Source organism: Talpa europaea, assembly GCF_964194135.1.
Source record: "Talpa europaea genome assembly, chromosome: 6".
NCBI lineage: Eukaryota > Metazoa > Chordata > Mammalia > Eulipotyphla > Talpidae > Talpa > Talpa europaea.
The window spans coordinates 34,156,475-34,176,568 of NC_140072.1; the positions used below are offsets into that span (position 1 = coordinate 34,156,475).

Here is a 20,094-nt window from a genome sequence, read left to right on the forward strand (position 1 = left end):
TGTTGTAATTGAAACAGTACTCCAGACCCTTGGTCATGGTTCTAATCTTTTCAACAACACTTCTCACTGATCAGCTTCTGGGGTCCCTTGTCATATGTAGTGGCAGGACAGGCCACAGTGCAGGTTTTCTGATCCAGCAGACCGGGTAAAGGAGGAGTCCTGGAGCCCTCAGTGGTTTTTGCAGGTCTTTTATTGGGATTTACCCGGTACACGGCAGGCAGGAGTGCTGGGAGGCTGGGAGGCCTCCCAGCCCCCCAGCAAATCTTCACTCTGTCTGGGCAATCTGGCCTTCTCTCTGCTTCTCTGCTCTTCCGTTAGTTCTGCTGCTTCTCGGCTTCTGCTGGCGTCCCCGTGATGCCGCCCTTAAAAGCCCAGTCTTAGACCAGGTGAATCCCATCTGCCTATGCCCACACCCTACTCCAGGTGCCCACCATCAGGCATGCATTCAGGACCACCAGGATCCATCATCTATCCTGATGGCGGGAGGGCAGAAAAGCCTGACATTTTTCTTTACCCTACAGTTGGGCAGTTCTGACCTTGTATAGGAATGCAGAACTTCAGGTAACAAAGAATTGTGGCTGAACAGGTCGCTTAGGTCTAGCAAACGCACATATTTTCAAAGGGATCTTATAAATGAATGTTTCTTGTTATTATATAGCAGTCCCCCAATTTTTGGGTATTTTGGTTTCATGGACAGTTGCATGAAGAGGTTGGGCTGCACTCTAGGATCTCTTACAGGCTTTGATTTTTGTAACTGGCCTTTCTCCAAAGGTTGAGGACATACTGTATAGCAAAGCACATGCCCAGATCAATTCCAGATTGCTGAAGAGATCTTCTAGAATAAAAGGGGTATATAGGATCATATTTTTGTTTATTTTTTAGTAGGACTTAATACTTTTGAAAACAAACTACATTTTATTCATGAGCTATAATTTAATTCTCTTAATGAACTTCAAACTATTGGCCAAAAGTTAAAATGGTAGTAGTTGGAATCATTGCATTTTGTGAACTTCAATACTGACTTTTTTTCTTTCTCTTACAGCTGTTTGGGGCAACATCGTTAACATGAGGTAATTGCTTTTAATAACTTGGATATGGTGGTTGGGTTTATAGACACATTTCATTTGTTATGTGTACAATATGGAAGTCATGGTCAATTGAAAAAATATTTTTAAAATGAAACTGAAGTTTTTGCTATTCATATATCTATCTGGACCATGTCTTTTCTCCAGTGCATCTGCTGGAGGAATGCAGCTGATTTGAACATTTACCCAAGTAAAGTCCAGATATTACAAAGATAATAAACCTTATGCTGCAATGGTAGACTCCTCTGCAGTACTCACCTTAAGGACCCATCCCTTCTTCCTGCAGACAGTAGTGGGCTGACCCTAACTTCCACAGGGCTGAAATGTAAATTGCTTGAGTCAGAACACTGGAGTCTTCCCTAAGGCTTTTGAGAAGGGAGCCAGGAAAGGCTGGGCTGGCCCAGGAGACCAGGGATGCAGACCACCTGCCTATCAGGGTTTGGCGGAGATGCTTTCTGGCCCAAGTGTGCCTTATTTATGCTGCTTAATAGGTCCTGCGGGACACTTGTGAAAATAAAATGCTGGTGTTAATATTCTGAGAAAAAAAGATCGGCACAGAATAATAAGCAAGCATTGTAGAAACCAATCTGGCCCTGTTAGTACAGTTTTACATGCAAAGAAAAATTTATTCTACTTTGTAGTTCTTGCTAGTGAAAATATATTAATCATGTTTGTGGTGATTGAGTTGGATTTGGAATTTCAGTGCTGCTGCACATGGCCGTGAGGGTAAAGGGGAACTGTGGCCCCACCAGGCTTTTCACATGGAGTTGGTTTTGCAAGGCGGGTGGGACACTGTTGATCAAAGTCCTACTGTGTGTGTGTGTGTGTGTGTGTGTGTGTGTTTGTGTCTGTCTCTCTGTTTCCTGACAATGGTTTCTGTTTGTGACTAGGTAGGTTGCTCAGTTCCCACTTAATGGAGCTGTTTTTTGCTTAGAAAAAAGTTCGTTTTGCATTGAATCCCTAGGAAAAGCCCAGCAGACAAACTTGAACTCCTATAGACACACTTATATTGCTTAGAATTTAAAATGCTGTGTAGGTGTAATGTGAAAGTGAGATTATTTTAGTTTATAGAAACAACCATAAGCCATCGATTTGATGAGATCCTCTCCCTCCAGCCCCCGTTTTCTTGTTTTCCTCTGGTGTACCCCCTTCTGGAGGGAATTGGTACATGTGACTGGTATTTGGGAAGGAGAGGGAGGTGGCAACCTTTAGTCTATGTTTTGGTAATTTATTTAAAAATCTTGAAGTCTTGAAAACCTTTCAATTGATCTCAGTTGTGTAGCTTTCTACTCAACAGGTCTATCCAGGAAAACGGTGAACTAAAAATTGAGAGCAGGATTGAAGAGGTTAGTCTCTTTTCCTTATTTTTGCTTCTGCTTTTTCCATACATTTGACAACTTCACTTCTTTTGCATGTGGTGATAGCTTTATTGTGCTAGCTTGATGCTTTTTCATGATTTTGAAATTGCCTTTCAAAAAATTATTACCCTAAAGTGGAGGCTATTTGTTATCCTGTAGATGCAGCTCCGCCAGCATTTGCCTGTTTCATAAAGGAGTAATTCATTAAAACAAAATCTACCTTAAAGGCAGAATGGATTTAAACTTTTATGTGACTTTTCAGGTAATCCTTTCTAGAATTTCTAATGGAAAGGGAAGTGATTACCAGGATGGGGACAGGTGCCAGCGGCCACTCATCTGAGCAGATGCTGAGGAAAAACATCCCCACCTAATAGGCAGAGATGATGGGAGATGGGAGAACAGCTAGCTCCTTACTGAAAGCTAGCTCCCCTGGTTGATGAGACACTTTCTATTTAGTAATAATTGCTTATGTTTTTGTCAAATAAAAGTAAATACAAATTGACTGTGGGAGCAGTGGGGAGTACTCGTTTTGATTTGAGGCCAGATGCTGTTAGGTATAGGAAGCCCTTAGATGTTCTTGAATTTCTGTTTGAGCTCAAGGTGTTGACACTCACAGACCTGGGTTGAGTCACAGCCTGAGATTTATGTCCTGGAGCTGATTGACGTAAGGTGGTTGCAGAAACAAGGTGATTAGCTTTTGTGGGCAGTACCTGGGGGGTATTAGTTTCTGAAAAGAAACAGGTGATGTTGAGCTGCCTGTTTTTGTGAGTGTGAACCACCTTTAAACATTGTTCATAGTGCAGTAGGTAAGTAAAAATGGTGGATTTTGTCAGTTAGGCATTGTAGGGTAAGGTAAAAAGTATCAGGCTTTTCTGCCCTCCCGCCATTAGGATAGATGATGGAACCCTACAGTCCCGAATGCATAACTCATGGTGGGCACCTGGAATAGGGTGTGGGCATATGTAGATGGAATTCACCTGGGCTAAGCTGGGCTTTTAAGGGCAGCATCACAGACACCAGCAGAAGCCGAGAGAAGCAGAGAGAACGCAAGAGAAGGCCAGAGAGCCCAGAAAGAATAAAGACTTGCTGGTGGCCGGGAGGCTGGCAACATGCCCCCCAGCACCTCTGCCTGCCATGTACCTGGTAAATCCCAATAAAAGCCTGCAAAAGCCACTGAGGGCTTCAGGACTCTTTCCTCCTTTACCCTGTCTGCATAGTCATAGTCAACCTGCTCAGTGTCCCTTCCTGCCATTACAGGCATCTTTTTTTTTTTTTTCAAGATTTATTTATTTATGCATACAAGAGCTGGGGTACAGGCCAGAGGTGTGTGGGGGGGTAAGAGGATTCACCAGAGACAGCGGGGAGTAGAACAGGCAGATTGACCAAAGTACACTGCTGAGGGGAGCAGCGGGAGAGTCAGGAGAGGTCTGCTGCGCCATGTGGGTTGCTCCCTGCCTGGCTGGGGATCGAACTCATGCTGCAGAGGCTGTGGATTGCTTCAAAGGTTGTGTCTTAACCCCTTGCGCCACCAGGAAGGCCCCAGTTAGGCATTTTTGGATAAGAGTGCCAACATGCACTTTTCATCTCAATTCTACAGTTGTGATTCAAGTGGTGTATCTTAACCTGGAAGTGAATTGTAGAAGAAATCAGCTGCTGCTTTGCAGTGTGTAATGATCTGGAACACGAGAGTGGAGTAAAAGTAGTGAAGGAATGTTTTTGCTTTGAAGCTGACATTGATGATTTTTTGTTTCAGATTATTGAACCACTCAGAGAGAAAATCAGAGATTTGGAAAAAAGGTATGTGTACTTTTTTTTGAGTGTAGGAAAATGTTTACATCTTAGCTGTTGACTACAGGTCAATATCTAATAATAGTTGATTGCAAGTGAGTCATTAATTCCAAAATATGGAAGTTATAAGTCACCTTTGCAGGAGAAGATGTATTTTTACTCTAAAGTTTGGATGCAGTGCTTTTTAAACCTTTTTTTTCTCTTATTAAGAACTATTTCTGATGAAAGCTATGGATTCATCCATTCAAAAAGATTTGTTTATAAATTTAAAGTTATATGTTTAAGGGTTTTCCTGAAGCCCAACCACAGATCCCTGTATTAAAAAGCCTTCCTTTCATATTCTTTAATATCAGTGTGATTTCTACAAACTATGATTAAATAAATGTCCACATAGATGTTTTTGGTTATGAATATAATGCCCAGAAAGGATTCATGACCAATCATTTTGTCCAGGGCAATTGGTTGGGGAAGAGAATGCTGGAATTGGGAAGTGTCATGCTCTCAGGAGAAGAGGGGGGAATAGGATTTATTAATACCTTCTTGCCTTTTTTTTTATTTAAAGATTTTGTGCTACAAGAACTGGGGTGTAGACCAGAGGTGCAGGGGGTGAGAGGATTCACCAGAGACAGAGTGGGGAACAGAACAGGGAGACTGAAATACATTGCAGAGGTGAGCAGCAGACGAGACAGGAGAGGTCTGCTGTGCCATGTGGATAACTCCCTGGCCAGCTGGGGATCGAACTCATGCTGCAGAAGCTGTGGATAGCTTCATAGTGCTGTACTTAATCCCTGGCACGACCAGGGATGCCCTCTGGCATTTTTTCTTGATGACAGATTGAGAAAATACTCATGAGACATTTAACTTTTTCTGTTTTTATACTTTTGTGATTACAGCTTCACTCAGAAATACCCGCCAGTAAAATTTTTATCAGAAAAGGATCGTAAAAGAATTTTGGTAAGTTTGCATATCTGATTAATATTTGTGACATTGAGCAACTTGCTTTTTAAAATCAAAGTATAATTCACATACCATAAAAGTCATAATATATAGTTAAGTATCTTATAATATGTTCACAAAGTTGTACAACTCCACATTTTAAAAAAAGATTTATTTATGCATACAAGAACTGGAGTACAGTCTAGAGGTGTAGGAGGTGAGCGGATTCACCAGAGACAGAGTGGGGAGCAGAACAGGCATATCTATTGAAATACACTGCTATGGGAGTAGCAGGAGAGACGGGAGAGGTCTTCTGTGCCATATGTGGGTCAGCTCCCTGGCCGGGGATCGAACTCAGGCTGTTGTGGTGATAGCGCTGAGACTTAACCCCTAGGCCACCAGGGAGGCCCTCTTTTGCCCAATTTTTAATTTTTTTTTCTTCCCTTTTCTTTATTGATCTGTAAGACATCTATATGAGATACAAATTTCTTATCCGATAAATGATTAGCAAATGTTTTATTCCATTTGTTAACATTTGGGTCTGTGATCCGTTTTGAGAGAATTTTTGTATATGATGTTAAATAAGAATCTTTCCATTTTTTGTGTGGCTACCGAGTATATGGCTAAGACTAATCATGCCCCGTTGAATTGTCTTGACATCCTTGTTGAAAATCAGTGGATCATAAATATATATGTTTTCTTTTAGACTTTCAATTCCTTTCCATAGCACTATATATCTCTTTATGCCACTAAAACACTGTGTTGATTATTATGGCAAGTTAGGAAATTAAGAAGTGTGAGTCCTCCAATTTAGTTCCTTTTTAAAGCTCCATTCTTGATCCCTTATAATTCTTTGTGAATTGTAGGATGGTGTCTTTGCTCTGCTGGCATCTTGCTGGATTCCCTATTGGGATTTTCTGTTTCTTTTTGAGTCACTTTAGTTGTTTGTATAATTCTAGGAATGTCTATTTTTTTCTAATTTATGGACATATTGTTTATAGTGTGTTCTTTTTATTTCTGTAATTGCCTCCATTTCATTACTGATTTTAGAAATTTGGGGTTCTCTCTTTTGGTGTAAGTAAAAGTCTGGCACTTTTGTTCATCTTTCCAAGAAACCTTTTTCTGGGTTTTCTTGGTTTTTCACTTTATTTTCCTATTCTCTATTTCAGTAATTTCTGCTCTCATCTTTCTCCCTTCCATGTGTCTTTGGGGTTAATGTACTTTTTTCTAGTGTCTTAAGGTAGAAGTTTAGGTTATCGATTTTAGTTCTTTTTTAATATAGGCATTTTACAGCTCACAGGTTTCTTTCTAAGCACTGCCTTAGCTGCCTTGGCATTTTTTCTTGATGACGGGTAGAGAAAATACTCATGAGATATTTAACTTTTTCTGTTTTAATACTTTTGTGATTACAGCTGGTTGGTTGGTTTGCCGTCTTCATTATCATTTATTTCAAAGTATTTTTGAATTTTCCTTGTATGTATTCTTTGATCTGTTACTTGGAGATGTGTTGTTCAATTTCTACATGCTGGTGAGTTTTGCAACTTTCTTTGTGTTGTTAATACCTAATTTCATTTCATTGTGGTCAAAACATTCTTTGTATGATTTGAAACCTTTCAAATTTATTAAGGCTTATTTTATGGCTGAAGATGTGGTTTATTCTGGATAATAGTCCATGTGCTCTTAAAAGGAATATGTATTATGCCAGTGTTTGGTGTACTGTTCTATATGTAGCTGTTAGGTCTAGCTGGTCTGTTGTGGTTTTCAAGTGTTTTATTTCCTCGTTAATATTCTGCCTACTTCTATTCATTATTGTTGTTAAATTCTATTTCTCCTCTTCAGTTCTTTATGTTTTTGTTTAGTGTATTTTTGGTTTCTGTGTTTGGTGCACAAATATTCCTTGTTCAATCCACTTGATGAATTGACCCTTTTGTCATTGTAAAATGCCCCTATTTACCTATTAACATTTTTTATTTTATTTTGCCTGACATCATTATAGCCATGCCAGATTTCTTTTTCTTTTTTTATTCATTAAATTTTTTTTCTTACATCATTGTAGTCCCCATAGTTCTCCTACCACCATATCACCCATGATCCAGCCCCATATTCCCTTGGGTTCTTCCCTCCCCTGTTTTGATCCCTCCTTTCTTGTGTGCCTCAGATCTGTGGTCAGCTTGCTAGTTTTGACTTTTTCTTGACCTTTTGTTGCCTTTGTCCTGAGGAACTATTACAAATGTAAGTGTGACCATCTGATATTTATCTTTTTCCTTCTGACTTAATTTCACATGATAAATTTCTTATTGTTTGTATGTTATATATATTTTTAAAGATTTATTTATCCGTAAAAGAGCTGGGGTAAATGCCAGAGATGCAGGGTATGGGGTGAGAGGATTCACCAGAAACAGAGTGGGGAACAGAACAGGCAGACCGACTGAAGTACACTGCTGAGGGGAGCAGCAGGTGAGTCAGGAGAGGTCTGCTGTGCCATGTGGGTTGCTCCCTGGCCAGCCGGGGATCAAACTCATGCTGCAGAGACTGCAGATTGCTTCTGCAGTGTTTTACCCCTTGCGCCACCAGGGAGGCCCCCGTATATTTTTAATCTTTTTTATGTTCAAGACATGGTATCTTTGGATTTACATTGTATTTTTCTTTAGATATTCTATAGTTGCACCTTTTTAACATCCTGCCACTGCCTTTTGAGTGGTGGTTTCATCCATTCACATTTAATGTTACTATCGATATGTAGTAATGCAATGTTTCGTGAGAGGCCTCATGCATCTGATAGGCAACTTTGTCATTGTGTGGGTGTCATAGAGTATAATTGCATAAATTTAGATGGTATAGGCTACTACACACCTAGGCTAGATAGTGTAGCCTATTGACACCACTGACTGTATGAGTCCTTCATTGACCAAAACATTGTTAAGCCATGTGTAGACCAGAGGTGCTGGAGGTGAGAGAATTCACCAGAGACAGAGTGGGGAACAGACAGGCAGATGTACTGAAATACACTGCTGAGGCGAGCAGCGGGTGAGTCAGGAGGGGTCTGCAGTGCTGTGTGGGTCACCTCCCTGGCTGGGGATCGAATTGGTGCTGCAGTGGCTATGGATAGCTTCATGTTGCTCTCTCTTAACCCCTCCCTCTGCCAGGGAAGCCCTAAAGATTGATTTATTTATACATACAAGAGCTGGGGTGCAGGCCAGAGATGTGGGGGAGGGGGGATGAGAGGATTCATCAGAGGCAGAATGGGGAGCAGAACAGGCAGATATATTGAAATACACTGCTGAGGGGAGCAGGGGCTCCACAGGAAAGGTCTGCCGTGCCATGTGGGTCACCTCCCTGGCAGTGATCGAACTTGAGTTGCAGTGGCTGCGGATTTATCGCTTCATAGTGCTGCATCTCAACCCTTTGCACCACCAAAGAGGCCCCCTATAATAATTCTTTACTGTATTTAAACAGCATGTTCTGTTACTGCTTGTTCTAATTCTTACACACTTTGTGGTACTCTACTTATGATATATGGTGAGTTCCAGTGAGCTGACATTGTCACTCCTATTCCACCACCTGTCTCCTTTCTTGGAATATTATTTCTATCCATTTTATATGTATTATTTCTATTGTAACTTGTATGTTACAAACCCAAGAATACACGGTGGTAGTTTTTACTTTATACTTTATCTTTTAAATAAACTGAGAGGATAAAGGAGAGCAAGGATATTTAAGAATTTATCTTACTATTATTACCATGTCTCATTTCCTTCATTTTTTTCCTGTGCGTTCAGTTGACTTTTGGTGTCATTTCCTTCCTGCAGTCTAGCTTTGTCCTCACCTGCCTTCTGTGTGCTGTTGTCAACTATATTCTATTTCTGTATATTACAGGAATAATACAATTATGTACATATTATTTTATACAATCGTGTTTTACTCCTTTGTTGTTGTGGTAAAACATACTTAACAAAATTTACTAACCATTCAAAAGTGTATAGTTCTGTGACTTTATATTTGCATCATTATGCTTATACAATTGGTCTTTAAATCAATTAAGAGTAGAAAGGAGAAAATGCAATTACATTGTTTTTTTATAATTATGCAATTATTTTGACTTCCCTTCTCCCCTCCTTTTTTCCTGTAGATTAAATTCCCATCTGGAATTATTTGCTTTGGCCTGAAGAACATCCTAGTATTTCTTTTATAGCAGGTCTGCTTTCAGTGAATTCTTTCATTTTCATTTATCTATTTTTTTAATATTGAAAGTTATTTTTGGTTATATATAACACTGTTGGTTGACATTTTCTTTCTGCAATTTGAATGTGTTGTCCCACTACTTCGTTTACTATATGTTGCACTAAGTTGTTTTTCTTTTACTTCTGTAACGGTTTCATTCTTATTAGGGCTGCTGTGACAAATATCAACAGCTCAGTAGCTTAAAAATGGAATTTTCTCCATTTTATTTTATTTCATTTATTTATTTTTTGAAAACATTTACTTATTTTTTAAGATTTATTTATTTATGCATACAAGAGCTGGGGTACAGGCCAGATATGGCGGGGGGTGAGAGGATCCACCAGAGACAGAGCGGGGAACAGAACAGGCAGACTGAGTGAAATATACTGCTGAGGGGAGCAGCAGGCGAGACAGAAGAGGTCTGTTGTGCCATGTGGGCTTCTTCCTGGCTGGCCCGGGATCGAACTTGTGCTGCAGAGGATTGTGCTGCGGATTGCTTCATAGTGCAGTGCTTAAACCCTTGCGCCACCAGGGAGGCCCAAGATTTATTTATTTTTGCATGGAAGACCTGACAGAGTGGGGAGCACAGCAGGCAGATTTACTTAAACACAATTCTAAGGGGAGCAGCGGGTGAGACAGGAGAGGTCTGCTGCGCCACTTGGGTTAGCTCCCTGGCTGGCGATCAAACTCAGGCCACTGAAACTTAACCTTAGGCCACCAGGGAGGGTCTAACTTACCAATTTTAGAAGGTTGACATCTGAAATCAAGGTGATGACAGGACCATGTTCCCCAGAAGCTCTAAGGAAAATTTGTCCCGTGCCTTTCCTTTAGCTTCTGGTCTTGTCAGTAGTCCCTGGGTTCCTTTGCTTGGCGATCTTCACCCCTGTCTTTGCCTCCATCACGTAGTATTTTTCCTGTGTGTCTCCTGTGGGATCAAGGTCCGTGTTAATGCTAGTGTGAGTGTATCTTAATGAAGTACATCTTCAGTGGCCCCTTTATTACCAAATAAGGTTACTTTCTGAGGGTACCAAAAAGGACATGAATTTTGCAGGACAGTTTGCAACCCAGCACAGTGACATTAAAAGTTTATCTTTCTCTCTAGTTTTCCGCATTTTTAATGATGAAGTTCCTGTGTGTGTCTAATTAATTGTGTTTATATTTGTCCCACTTTAAGTTTGTTGAGCTTCTGGAATATGTCACCTGTTTTATCAATTTGGGGCCTTTTCAGCTGTTCTATGAATTTTTTCCTGTTATGTGTATATTACATTATATTTTCATCATATGCATGGTATATGCTTAATGGTATCCTATATTTATCTGAGACTGACCAGTTTCCTGCATTTTTCCTTTCCATTCTTTGGGTTGCATAAATCCTCTCTATCTGCCTTCAAGTCTGCTGGTTGTTCTTTCTGCTAGTTCTTTGGCAGACTGTTTATTCTCTAGCGAGTTTCAGTTACTGCATTTGTCAACTCCAGAATTTCCATTTCCTTTATAACATTTTAATTTCTTCCTTTTTAGAATGTTTTAGTCTATTAAGCTTGTTTTCCTCCAGTTCTTTGATTTCTTATGACTGCTTTGAAGACTGTTAAATCTGACATCTGGTCCCTCACATAGGTAATCTGTGTTGCCTGCTGGTTTTTCTGTGTCTAAGTCACACATTCCTGTTAATTTGCACATCTCAAATTTTTGTGGAAAACTGAACTTTTTAGCTAGCACATTATAGAACTCTGGATACTGTCCTCCCCTCCCCTTCAGGAGTTATGTTGTGTTTGCTTGTTTGTTTAGTGACTTGGGTGTCTGTTTTCCTTGAGTGGGAACCTCTGGTGGTTGCTCCTCCAAGGCTGCAGACCCAGGCGGGGATATGGCCACCCTGAGGTGACAGTGGCCTCACAGGCTCTTTGTTGGCTGTCACCTTCCCTGATTTTTCTGTTATAGTGTCTGCCTTGTGAGGGGTCACACCTACTCTTAGGGATCATGCAGATCAAACACCAAAGTAATACTCTTAAATCACTGTTAAATGGTAAGTGTAGTCTTTTTCTTCCAGAAGTCCTAGAAGAACTCTTGCCTTTTTGGATGGTTTATATAAATCTCCCCCTCAGCAGAGTCTGCAGCCTGTTATACTTGGGCTCAGAGAGGGACTGTTCTGTTACATCCAAAATGTGTGTTCTGGGCCTCCCTGCTGGCATCGGAATTAAGTCTCAGCGCTATCACCACTGTGGTCTGAGTTCGATCCCCCACCAGGGAGCTGACCCACATATGGCACAGGAAACCTCTCCTGTCTCTCCCGCTGCTCCCCTCAGCAGTGTATTCCAGTAGATCTGCCTGTTCTGCTCCCCACTCTGTCTCTGGTGAATCTTCTCACCGCCCCCCCCCCCCGCCCCACACCTCTGTCCTACACCCCAGTCTACACAAATATAAATAAAATCTTTAAAAAAAAAAGAAAAGCGTGCATTTCAGCATGACTTGAGAAATAAATCAGTGTCATCAGCAGCAGAGAAAATTTTATTTTTCGAATCCTGCTGCCATGAGTCAGGAAGATGAGGATAACCTCCACTCTGCACTAGTCAAGGAAGCCTGCACAGTCTTACACGAGTTATTATTCCCTTGTGGGATGCTCTCAGGTCAGTGCTGAGTGTTATTGGATTTATTTCACTTTGCACAAGAGCCACAACAAATAAGCCTAATGTCCTCACTCATCTGCCATCTCCTAGGTGAAGCCATGTTTCACAGTCATTGGTTCCTGCATCTGGCTTATTGCTACTGAAACTTAAAGTCCTTTCAGTAATTGTTGTAGCCTTAATACATAGAACAGGTTCCTTCAAAAAGACATTGTTGTTGCCAGTTTGCTGAACAATGTGAGTTTGAATGCTGACCTTGAACCTAGACTAATTTCGCAGCCTGTTAGCTCCCACACCAGCAAGATAGGCACACGAATTATAGAGCCATCTAGAACTGTGTAAGGTGTAAACCCATTTCAACGGCTTGTCTTTCCTTCCTATCTTTTGGGTATTAGCTCTTGTTATTCCAGGGGTTTGTCTGGGTTTGGTGATTAGTTGTTTGAAGAAGCTTCTTTAAACTTCCCCAATTTTATTTGAAATGCTGCTTGCTAAAAATTGGTAAGGAAAAACATTTTATAAACATCCAGTTATAGTATATAAGATGAGTAGTCTAGATAGAAAGGAATTATTCAAGAAAAAAGCAATTCATATCCATTTTAGTCAAGACCCAGGTCCTATGTTACTACTAAAACTAGCGAAATACTAGAAGCAATTGTGTGTACTTTAACACACTGCATTTCTGCAGTCCTTTTTTGATTGGTGTTCTCTTATTATTTGCTCTTTTTTCTCCTGATTTTTTTTGTTTGTTTGTTTGTTTATTTTGTGGGACCCTCGCCGGCAGCTGGGGAATGAACTGGCTCTGCAGAGGCTGCGAGCAGCCGAGCAAGCCCAGTGCTGAACCGCTGCGCCACCAGGGGAGGCCCTTTTTTCTCCTGATGTTTTAATATCCTACTCTTGTCATTGACTTTGAACAACTTTATTATAATGTGTCTTGGTGTGTATTTGTGTGGTCTTATTTTGTTTGAAACTCTTTGGGCCTCTTAGATCACACTGTCTGATTTCGGCCCCAGATTAAGATCATTTCTAGCAATTATTTTTTAAAATAAATTTTGTGCCTTTTCCCTCTTCTTTTGGTACCCCCATGGAATGGATTGCTGCACCTCCCCCTGCAGTGACCCTCAGGGCTAATGGCTGTTGCCATGGTCCCTGAGGTCCGGCGATGGCAAGGAACCATGCTCGCAGGGGGAGAACAGCAAACTCCCTAAGATGCAGAGAACCCGAATGCCTGCCAAGAGATAACGACCACCATAAGCCTCCACAAAGATGGTTAAAAGAAATGCTGACCACCTGGAACCTTATCTCGCTTTCTCAAGGCCCACAATCTTTATTCTGCTACAACCGTCTTTCTAAAATCTTTCCTTTTTCTGGTCATTGATTGCTAATTAAAAAACATACGTAATTTAATAATTAGGCTAATGCAAATGAAACATTACTAAACACTGTGTTATAATAGAATTGTTGGTTTAATAATCTTTCTATTATGTGCTTGACTTTAGTACCTTTGATATTAACTGCATCATAATATAAATTCACCCATGACAATTAATTATGAGTAAAAATGAGTAGGTAGTAGTAGTAGTTAGTACAACAAGAATATAATTATATAGAACAAAAGAAAGAGTTAATAGCCTGTCTACTTAGGAATGTGGCTAGGTCCAGATGTATTTTGGACATAGATCACTGCCCTGTCAATGATAAGCTAAACCTATGAGCAAGCTGATTGCGTTGATGTTCACTGTTTCTATGCCTTTAGAAAACATATATATACTGACCACTGACTCAAATAAAGTGCACTCAGATTTACACTCTCCCTTGAAGTGTGTCTGTTTGTCATTTCTTTAGCCGAATCCCTGACCACCCTGCGCAGTCTCTCAACCCTGAGACGGCCTCATTGTTCACTGCTGTGCTAGTCCGCGGCAATGGATATTATTTCTCCTTAAGTGGTCCCTCAGGAGACTTACAGTTTTGTTTTTTTTTTCCCCCACTCTCTTTCTCTACATTTCCTGCTTGGTCTTTTCCAGCATTGTGTTTTCAATCACATTAATTCCCTCCATCCTTCTGTTTGTTGTTAGGTCCTCAGTTGTATTTTTCAAATCAGCTATATTGTTTGTTAACTCTGTTATTCCCAATAGTAACCGCCTCATATTTTCTTTATCCCACTGTTTTTTATCTTCCACTATTACTGTTTTGTTGACATCCATAAGAGTGGTCGGAACTGTTACCTTGAGCTCCTCTCTGATATGGTCTGCAGCTTTGGGACTCTTTTCAGCATTTTTTTCCTCTCTAGCACTTGTGATATGTACTTCGGTCTTCTCATTCTTAATTTTTTTTAATGGTTTATAACAGGAATAGATTTTCAGACTGTTGTCTTTTCATCTCTGGAGTAATCTGAGGCCTGGCACAGAGTGTTAGTAGGGATAAAAGAGGGCAAGGCTAGTAAGGCATGAAGGAACCATCTCCAGTAAACACAGGAACTTGAGCTTCCTACTGTGCGGTGGGGGCCAGTATTGTGTGGAGGAGATCCAGTGCCCCCCTCCTCCAGACCAGCTCCTCTGTCTTGGTAGTATCATGTCTACTTCCACTCTGCTACTTTTTTTTTTTTTTAATGGAGATGCATTTTTTTAAGGTTTATTTATGCATGCAAGAGCTGGGGTACAGGCCAGAGGTGTGGGAGTGAGAGGATTCACCAGAGACAGAGTGGGGAACAGAACAGGCAGACTGACTGAAACACACTGCTGAGGAGAACAGTGGGCGAGACAGGAGAGGTCTGCTGTGCCATGTGGGTTGCTCCCTGGCAGGCCAGGGATTGAACTCGAGCTGCAGAGGCTGCGAACAGCTTCATAGGTTGTGTCTTAACCCCTTGCGCCACCAGGGAGGTCCCCACTCTCAGCTACATTTAAGCACTATGTGCTGTACTGCACAGTTTGTAGTAGATAGGGGGGACAGACAGGGAGTAGTTCTCTTTTCCAGCAGAGTGCTAATTTGCTGGAGCCTTAGCTTGGGGTGTTTGCTGCTATTATTGACAGGTGCTGGAACTCTAGTTTGTTCAACATTTCTTTTTTTTTTTTTTAGTCCTGGGGTGGGGTGGCAGGGGTTTTGACTCTCTCCACCTGAGCTCCCAGGAGCTGCCGCTCTGTTGGAAAACCAGGTGCTTGAACTGTGTTGCCTGCAGATTAGGACCCTGGATATTCTACAATAAATTGAGAGCCTCACGCTCAGGACAGTGGTCCTCACTCTGCCCTCCTACCCCTGCAGCTCTCCAACAGTGCACCCTCTGTTCTAGGTGCCAACTCGTGAACCCCCTCCTCCAGTGCCGTGGGGTCAGTAATACTAGGGTGCTCAGCACACTCAGCCACTCCTCCCTCTTGTGAGTACAGCTGCCCCATTATCATGCTGTCCCATTATCACAGTCAACAAAGTTCACTTATCCTAAGACCTTTGCTCTTAGCGTGTACTCGAGAGGCCCCTGTCTCCCCTCAGGGGTTTTGGCTTTGATTTACTCCAATTTAGTTGTATGTGTGGGAGGCGAGCCCAGTGTCTCCACTCTTCCATCTTCTTGCTCGACTCCCATCTTGGCAAATTAAATATTTCAAAGCCGTAGCCCTGGGCGTTTCTATGCTCTTTATTTTAGGTGAAAAGAATTGTTTTCCTTCTTAATTCTTTTAGTTTGGAATGAGAGCTTAATGAGGGTTTTGACTGAGGATGAGAAGACAGAGTGGGACAGAGAACAGACAGAACAGCAGTGACAGTTTCACATGGCACATTTGTTTTCTGAGTTTAATCTTTTCACGCCTACCTTCCAAACACTTACCTAGTTCTCTCTAATTCGGTCACTTAATTTGAATAGTTATTTTATCAGCTAAAAAGTGTTTTTTTCAAACACAATCGACTTTTCCCACTTGTTATGATTTGAGGTTTTTTTTTTTTTTAAAAGATTTATTTATTTATGCATACAAGAGCTGGGGTACAGGCCAGAGATGCGGGGGGTGAGAAGATTCACCAGAGACAGAGTGGGGAACAGAACAGGCAGATTGACCAAAGTACACTGCTGAGGGGAGCAGCCGGTGAGTCAGAAGAGGTCTGTTGCACCATGTGGGTTGCTCCCTGGCCAGCTGGGGGATCGAATTTGTGCTGCAGAGGCTGCGGACAGCTTCACAGTGTGGTGCTTAACCCCTTGCACCACCAGGGAGGCCCATGATTTGAGTTTTGGGAGCACATTTTTGCTGTACACCCCACATAAACCCCTCATGGCTGCATCACTCGTGGTTTACCTGACTGGGTCACATGCCTGCTCATACATTAACCAAACAGTGGAACTTAATCATTTAGGCCTTTTGTCTATAAATAGCATCTGTTGCTTTTTGATTTTTTATAAGCAATTTGAAAGATACTAGTTTTCTGTGAGGTGTTTGAGTCCAGTTTAAGTATCACATACTTTGGGTAGTTCACCAAATCTCCGCATTTTACTAGCCACTTTTTTTTTTTTAAAGATTTATTTATGCATACAAGAACTGGGGTGTAAGCCAGAGTTGCGGGGGGTGAAAGGATTCACCAGAAAGAGTGGAGGGCAGAACAGGCAGATCTACTGAAATACACTGCTGCGGGGAGCAGTGGGCCAGTCAGGAGAGGTCTGCTGTGGGTTGCATCCTGGCTGGCTGGGGATCAAACTTGTGCTGCAGTGGCTGGTGATAGCTTGACAGCACTGTCTTTGACCAGGGAGGCCCTACTAACCACTTTTTAATAAATATAATTCTAACTTAGCATATAAGTGATGGCCAGTGATCCATCCATTGTAAAACATGAACTTTATAATAATATAAGATTCTGTCAAAGACAGCCTGTTAAAACCTATAACTGCTGTTTTTATTATTTACTGAAGGTTAATTTTTAGGCCGCTTAGAAGCTTACAGGTAATATGCTCTCTTGCTTTGGCTTAAAAGTGAAGATGTTGTGTGTCTCCCCAGTGGTGTAGTGGGTTGAGTGAAGCGCTGTGATGCTGTCCACAGCCTCTGCAGTGCAGGTTCGATTCCCGACCAGCCAGGGAGATACCCACATGGTGCGGCAGACCTCTCTTGTCTCACTCCTGTCTTGCCCGCTGCTCCCCTCAGCAGTGCTTTCGGTCCGTCTGCCTGTTCTGCTCCCCACTCTTTTTCTGGTGAATCCTCTCACTCTCCTGCACTTCTGGCCTGTACCCCAGTTCTTGTATAAATAAAATCTTACAAAAAAAAAAAAAAAGGGCCTCCCTGGTGGCGCAGGCAACCAGTTGAGTGCCACGCTGTGAAGCTGTACGCAGCAGACCTCTCCTGTCTCGCCTACTGCTCCCCTTTGCAGTGTATTTCTTCAGTCTGCCTGTTCTGTTCCCTGCTCCATCTCTGGTGAATCCTCTCACCCTCCCGCACATCTGGCCTGTACCCCGGTTCTTGTATAAAAATAAATAAATTTTAAAAATCTTTTAAAAAAAAAGGTGAAGATGTTGCTTTAAAACCCTTACTGTCCTCTTCCTTCCCCTGCTCCTGAGTTTGTTAAACCTGCAGCTGGACCAAAGACTTGTCTCCTTGAAGTCAGTTGTTGCCATGTTCTCTTGTGCTTTTTCTGGAAGTGTTTTACACGTTGTCCTGTTGCAGATAACTGGAGGAGCAGGGTTTGTGGGTTCCCATCTCACCGATAAACTCATGATGGATGGCCATGAAGTAACGGTGGTAGACAACTTCTTCACTGGCAGAAAAAGAAATGTGGAGCACTGGATTGGCCACGAGAACTTTGAGCTGATTAACCACGACGTGGTAGAGCCCCTCTACATTGAAGGTGAGTGAGATGCTGTGTGGTTGTCATGCGCTGTGCAGAGTGGATGAGCTCCCTGATCAGCCACCCCCCAGAGTTAGCCGTGTGACTTGGCCACAGTGATTATTTGTGTTTTGTCTTGTTTTTGAAGTGGTCTTACCTTGTGTAAAACACTGTCCCAGTTCCTATGACAAAGAATAGTTGTGTGATAGTGTGAATGTTTGTCTTCACTCTTTTTTTTTTTTTTTTAAAGATTTATTTTATTTCTGCATGTAAGAACTGGGGTGTAGGCCAGAGGTGCAGGGGGAGGAGGGGTGAGAAGATTGACCAGAGACAGAGTGGAGAGTAAACAGGCAGATCTACTGAAATACTCTGCTGAGGGGAGCAGTGGGCGAGACAGGAGTGGTCTGCTGTACCATGTGGGCCAGCTACTAGGCTAAGGATCGAACTCATGCTGGCAGTGGCTGGCAATGGCGTGATAGCGCTGAGACTTTAACCCCTGTGCCACCAGGGAGGCCTTTTTATTTTTATTTTTTTTTTAAATTTTTAAGGTGCGGGCCTCCCCTGGTGGCACAGCGGTTGAGCGCTGGGCTGCGAGGCTGCCTGCAGCCTCTGCAGCACTGGTTCGTTCCCCGGCCACCGGCGAGGGTCCCACAAAAAAAAAAAAAAAAAAAATTTTTAAGGTGCACTTTAATCAGTCAGCTGGCAATCTGGAAGGGGGTGGTGAAGGTGGCTAACATGGCACCCCTACTTTTGAAAGTTGCAGTCCTTTGAATTAGTGTTCATGTAATACACATTTATACTTATCGCCCAATCAGTCTGCTGCCTGCCCAACTTTGTGATATTACTTCTGGCTTATACAGGAAGTTAGTTGATATAGAATGGTGAATTAATAATGAAATTCCTCTTGTAAGAGGAAAACCCTCCAGTGGCTTTGCAACTTTAAAGGGATTATGGTTTGAATGTAGGGTTGGATGGTATAGGAGTAGATTGGATAGGTGAAATCTATGAATGTGACCTGATGTAGGGACAGGGTCTTTGCAGATATAATTAAGAACCTCCTTAACTAAATTAATGAATGAAATTAATTAGCAAGGTGAGGTGAGCCTGGATTAGTGCAAGTGTCCTTATGAGACAGGATGGTAAGGCACAGACAATGGGGAGAAGAGGAGAAGGCCATGGAGAGATCCAGGCGGAGGTTGAAGTGATGAGTCTTCCACTAAGGAAGGGTTGGAAGAGGCAGGGGAGGATTCTTTCCCAGAACCCTCAGAGAAGTACAGTCCTATCCACACCTTGTTTTTTTTTTTTTTTTTTTTTTTTTAAATTTATACACGAACCGGGGTACAGGCCAGATGCGTGGGAGGGTGAGAGGATTCACCAGAGACAGAGCAGGGAACAGAGCAGTCAGACTGACGAAATACTCTGCTGAGGGGAGCAGCGGGAGCAACAGGAGGGGTCTGCTGCACCATGTGGGACCCTCTCCAGCCGGCTGGTGTCGAACCCGCGCTTCAGAGGCTGCGGACAGCTTCATAGCACTACACTCAACCGCCTGCGCCACCGGGGGGGAGGCCCCACACCTTGTTTTTTGACTTGGTTTTTAGAACTCTGTGGGAGAATACATTCTTTGAAATTTTTTTTATTTTATATACTTTTACATCATTTTTCATTTTTGCACAATGTATACATTTTCATCTTGATTATAGTCCCGATACAATTCCCACCACCCTTGTTTTGATCCTACTCCCCCCCTCTCGCTCCTCCAGTGTGTCTCTGGTTTATAGTTGCTTGTTTATTTTGTTCTTTACTTTATTGTAATTAGTCTTTTTCCTGGTCCCTTATTTAGGTTTTCTAAATTCCTGCTATAAGTGAGACCATCTGGGATTTTTCTTTTTCTTTCTGGCTTATTTCACTGAGCATGATCCCTTCCAACTCCACCCATGTTCTTGCAAATGGCATGAGTTTATCTTTTTGGATTGCTGAGTAATATTCCATTGTGTTTAAGTACCACATCTTGTGTATATGTACCATAGATCCAGTCATCTATTTTGGGGCATTTGGGTTGTTTCCATAGCTTACCTATTGTAAATAGTGCTGCTGTAAACATAGGGGTGCAGGTGCCATTTTGAATTAATGATTCTGTGTCCTTTGGGTAAATACCTAGGAGTGGAATTGCTGGATCAAATGGAAGCTCTATGTTTAGTAGTTCAAGAAATCTCCACAGCGCTCTCCATAGTGATTGGACCAGTTAGCACTCCCACCAGCAGTGCAGGAGAGTTCCTTTTTCTCCACATCCTCGCCAACACTTGT

The 20,094-nt window shown here is 42.0% G+C and overlaps 1 protein-coding gene across 3 annotated transcripts in view; it reads left to right on the forward strand.

Annotated features, from left to right (window-relative positions):
- The window catches only part of UXS1 (UDP-glucuronate decarboxylase 1), a gene marked incomplete at both ends in the record, with an annotated part of 90,709 nt that overhangs the window by 24,752 nt on the left and 45,863 nt on the right, over positions 1 to 20,094 (forward strand). The window contains 5 exons of one of the 3 annotated variants that reach the window (XM_084235039.1): positions 1,043 to 1,070; positions 2,368 to 2,431; positions 4,197 to 4,240; positions 5,125 to 5,185; positions 17,604 to 17,811. In XM_084235039.1, the coding sequence (XP_084091165.1) occupies positions 1,043 to 1,070; positions 2,368 to 2,431; positions 4,197 to 4,240; positions 5,125 to 5,185; positions 17,604 to 17,811 (405 nt within the window). The remainder of the gene's footprint in view (positions 1 to 1,042; positions 1,071 to 2,367; positions 2,432 to 4,196; positions 4,241 to 5,124; positions 5,186 to 17,603; positions 17,812 to 20,094) is intronic. The other 2 variants (XM_084235040.1, XM_084235041.1) reach the window with 2 other exon arrangements.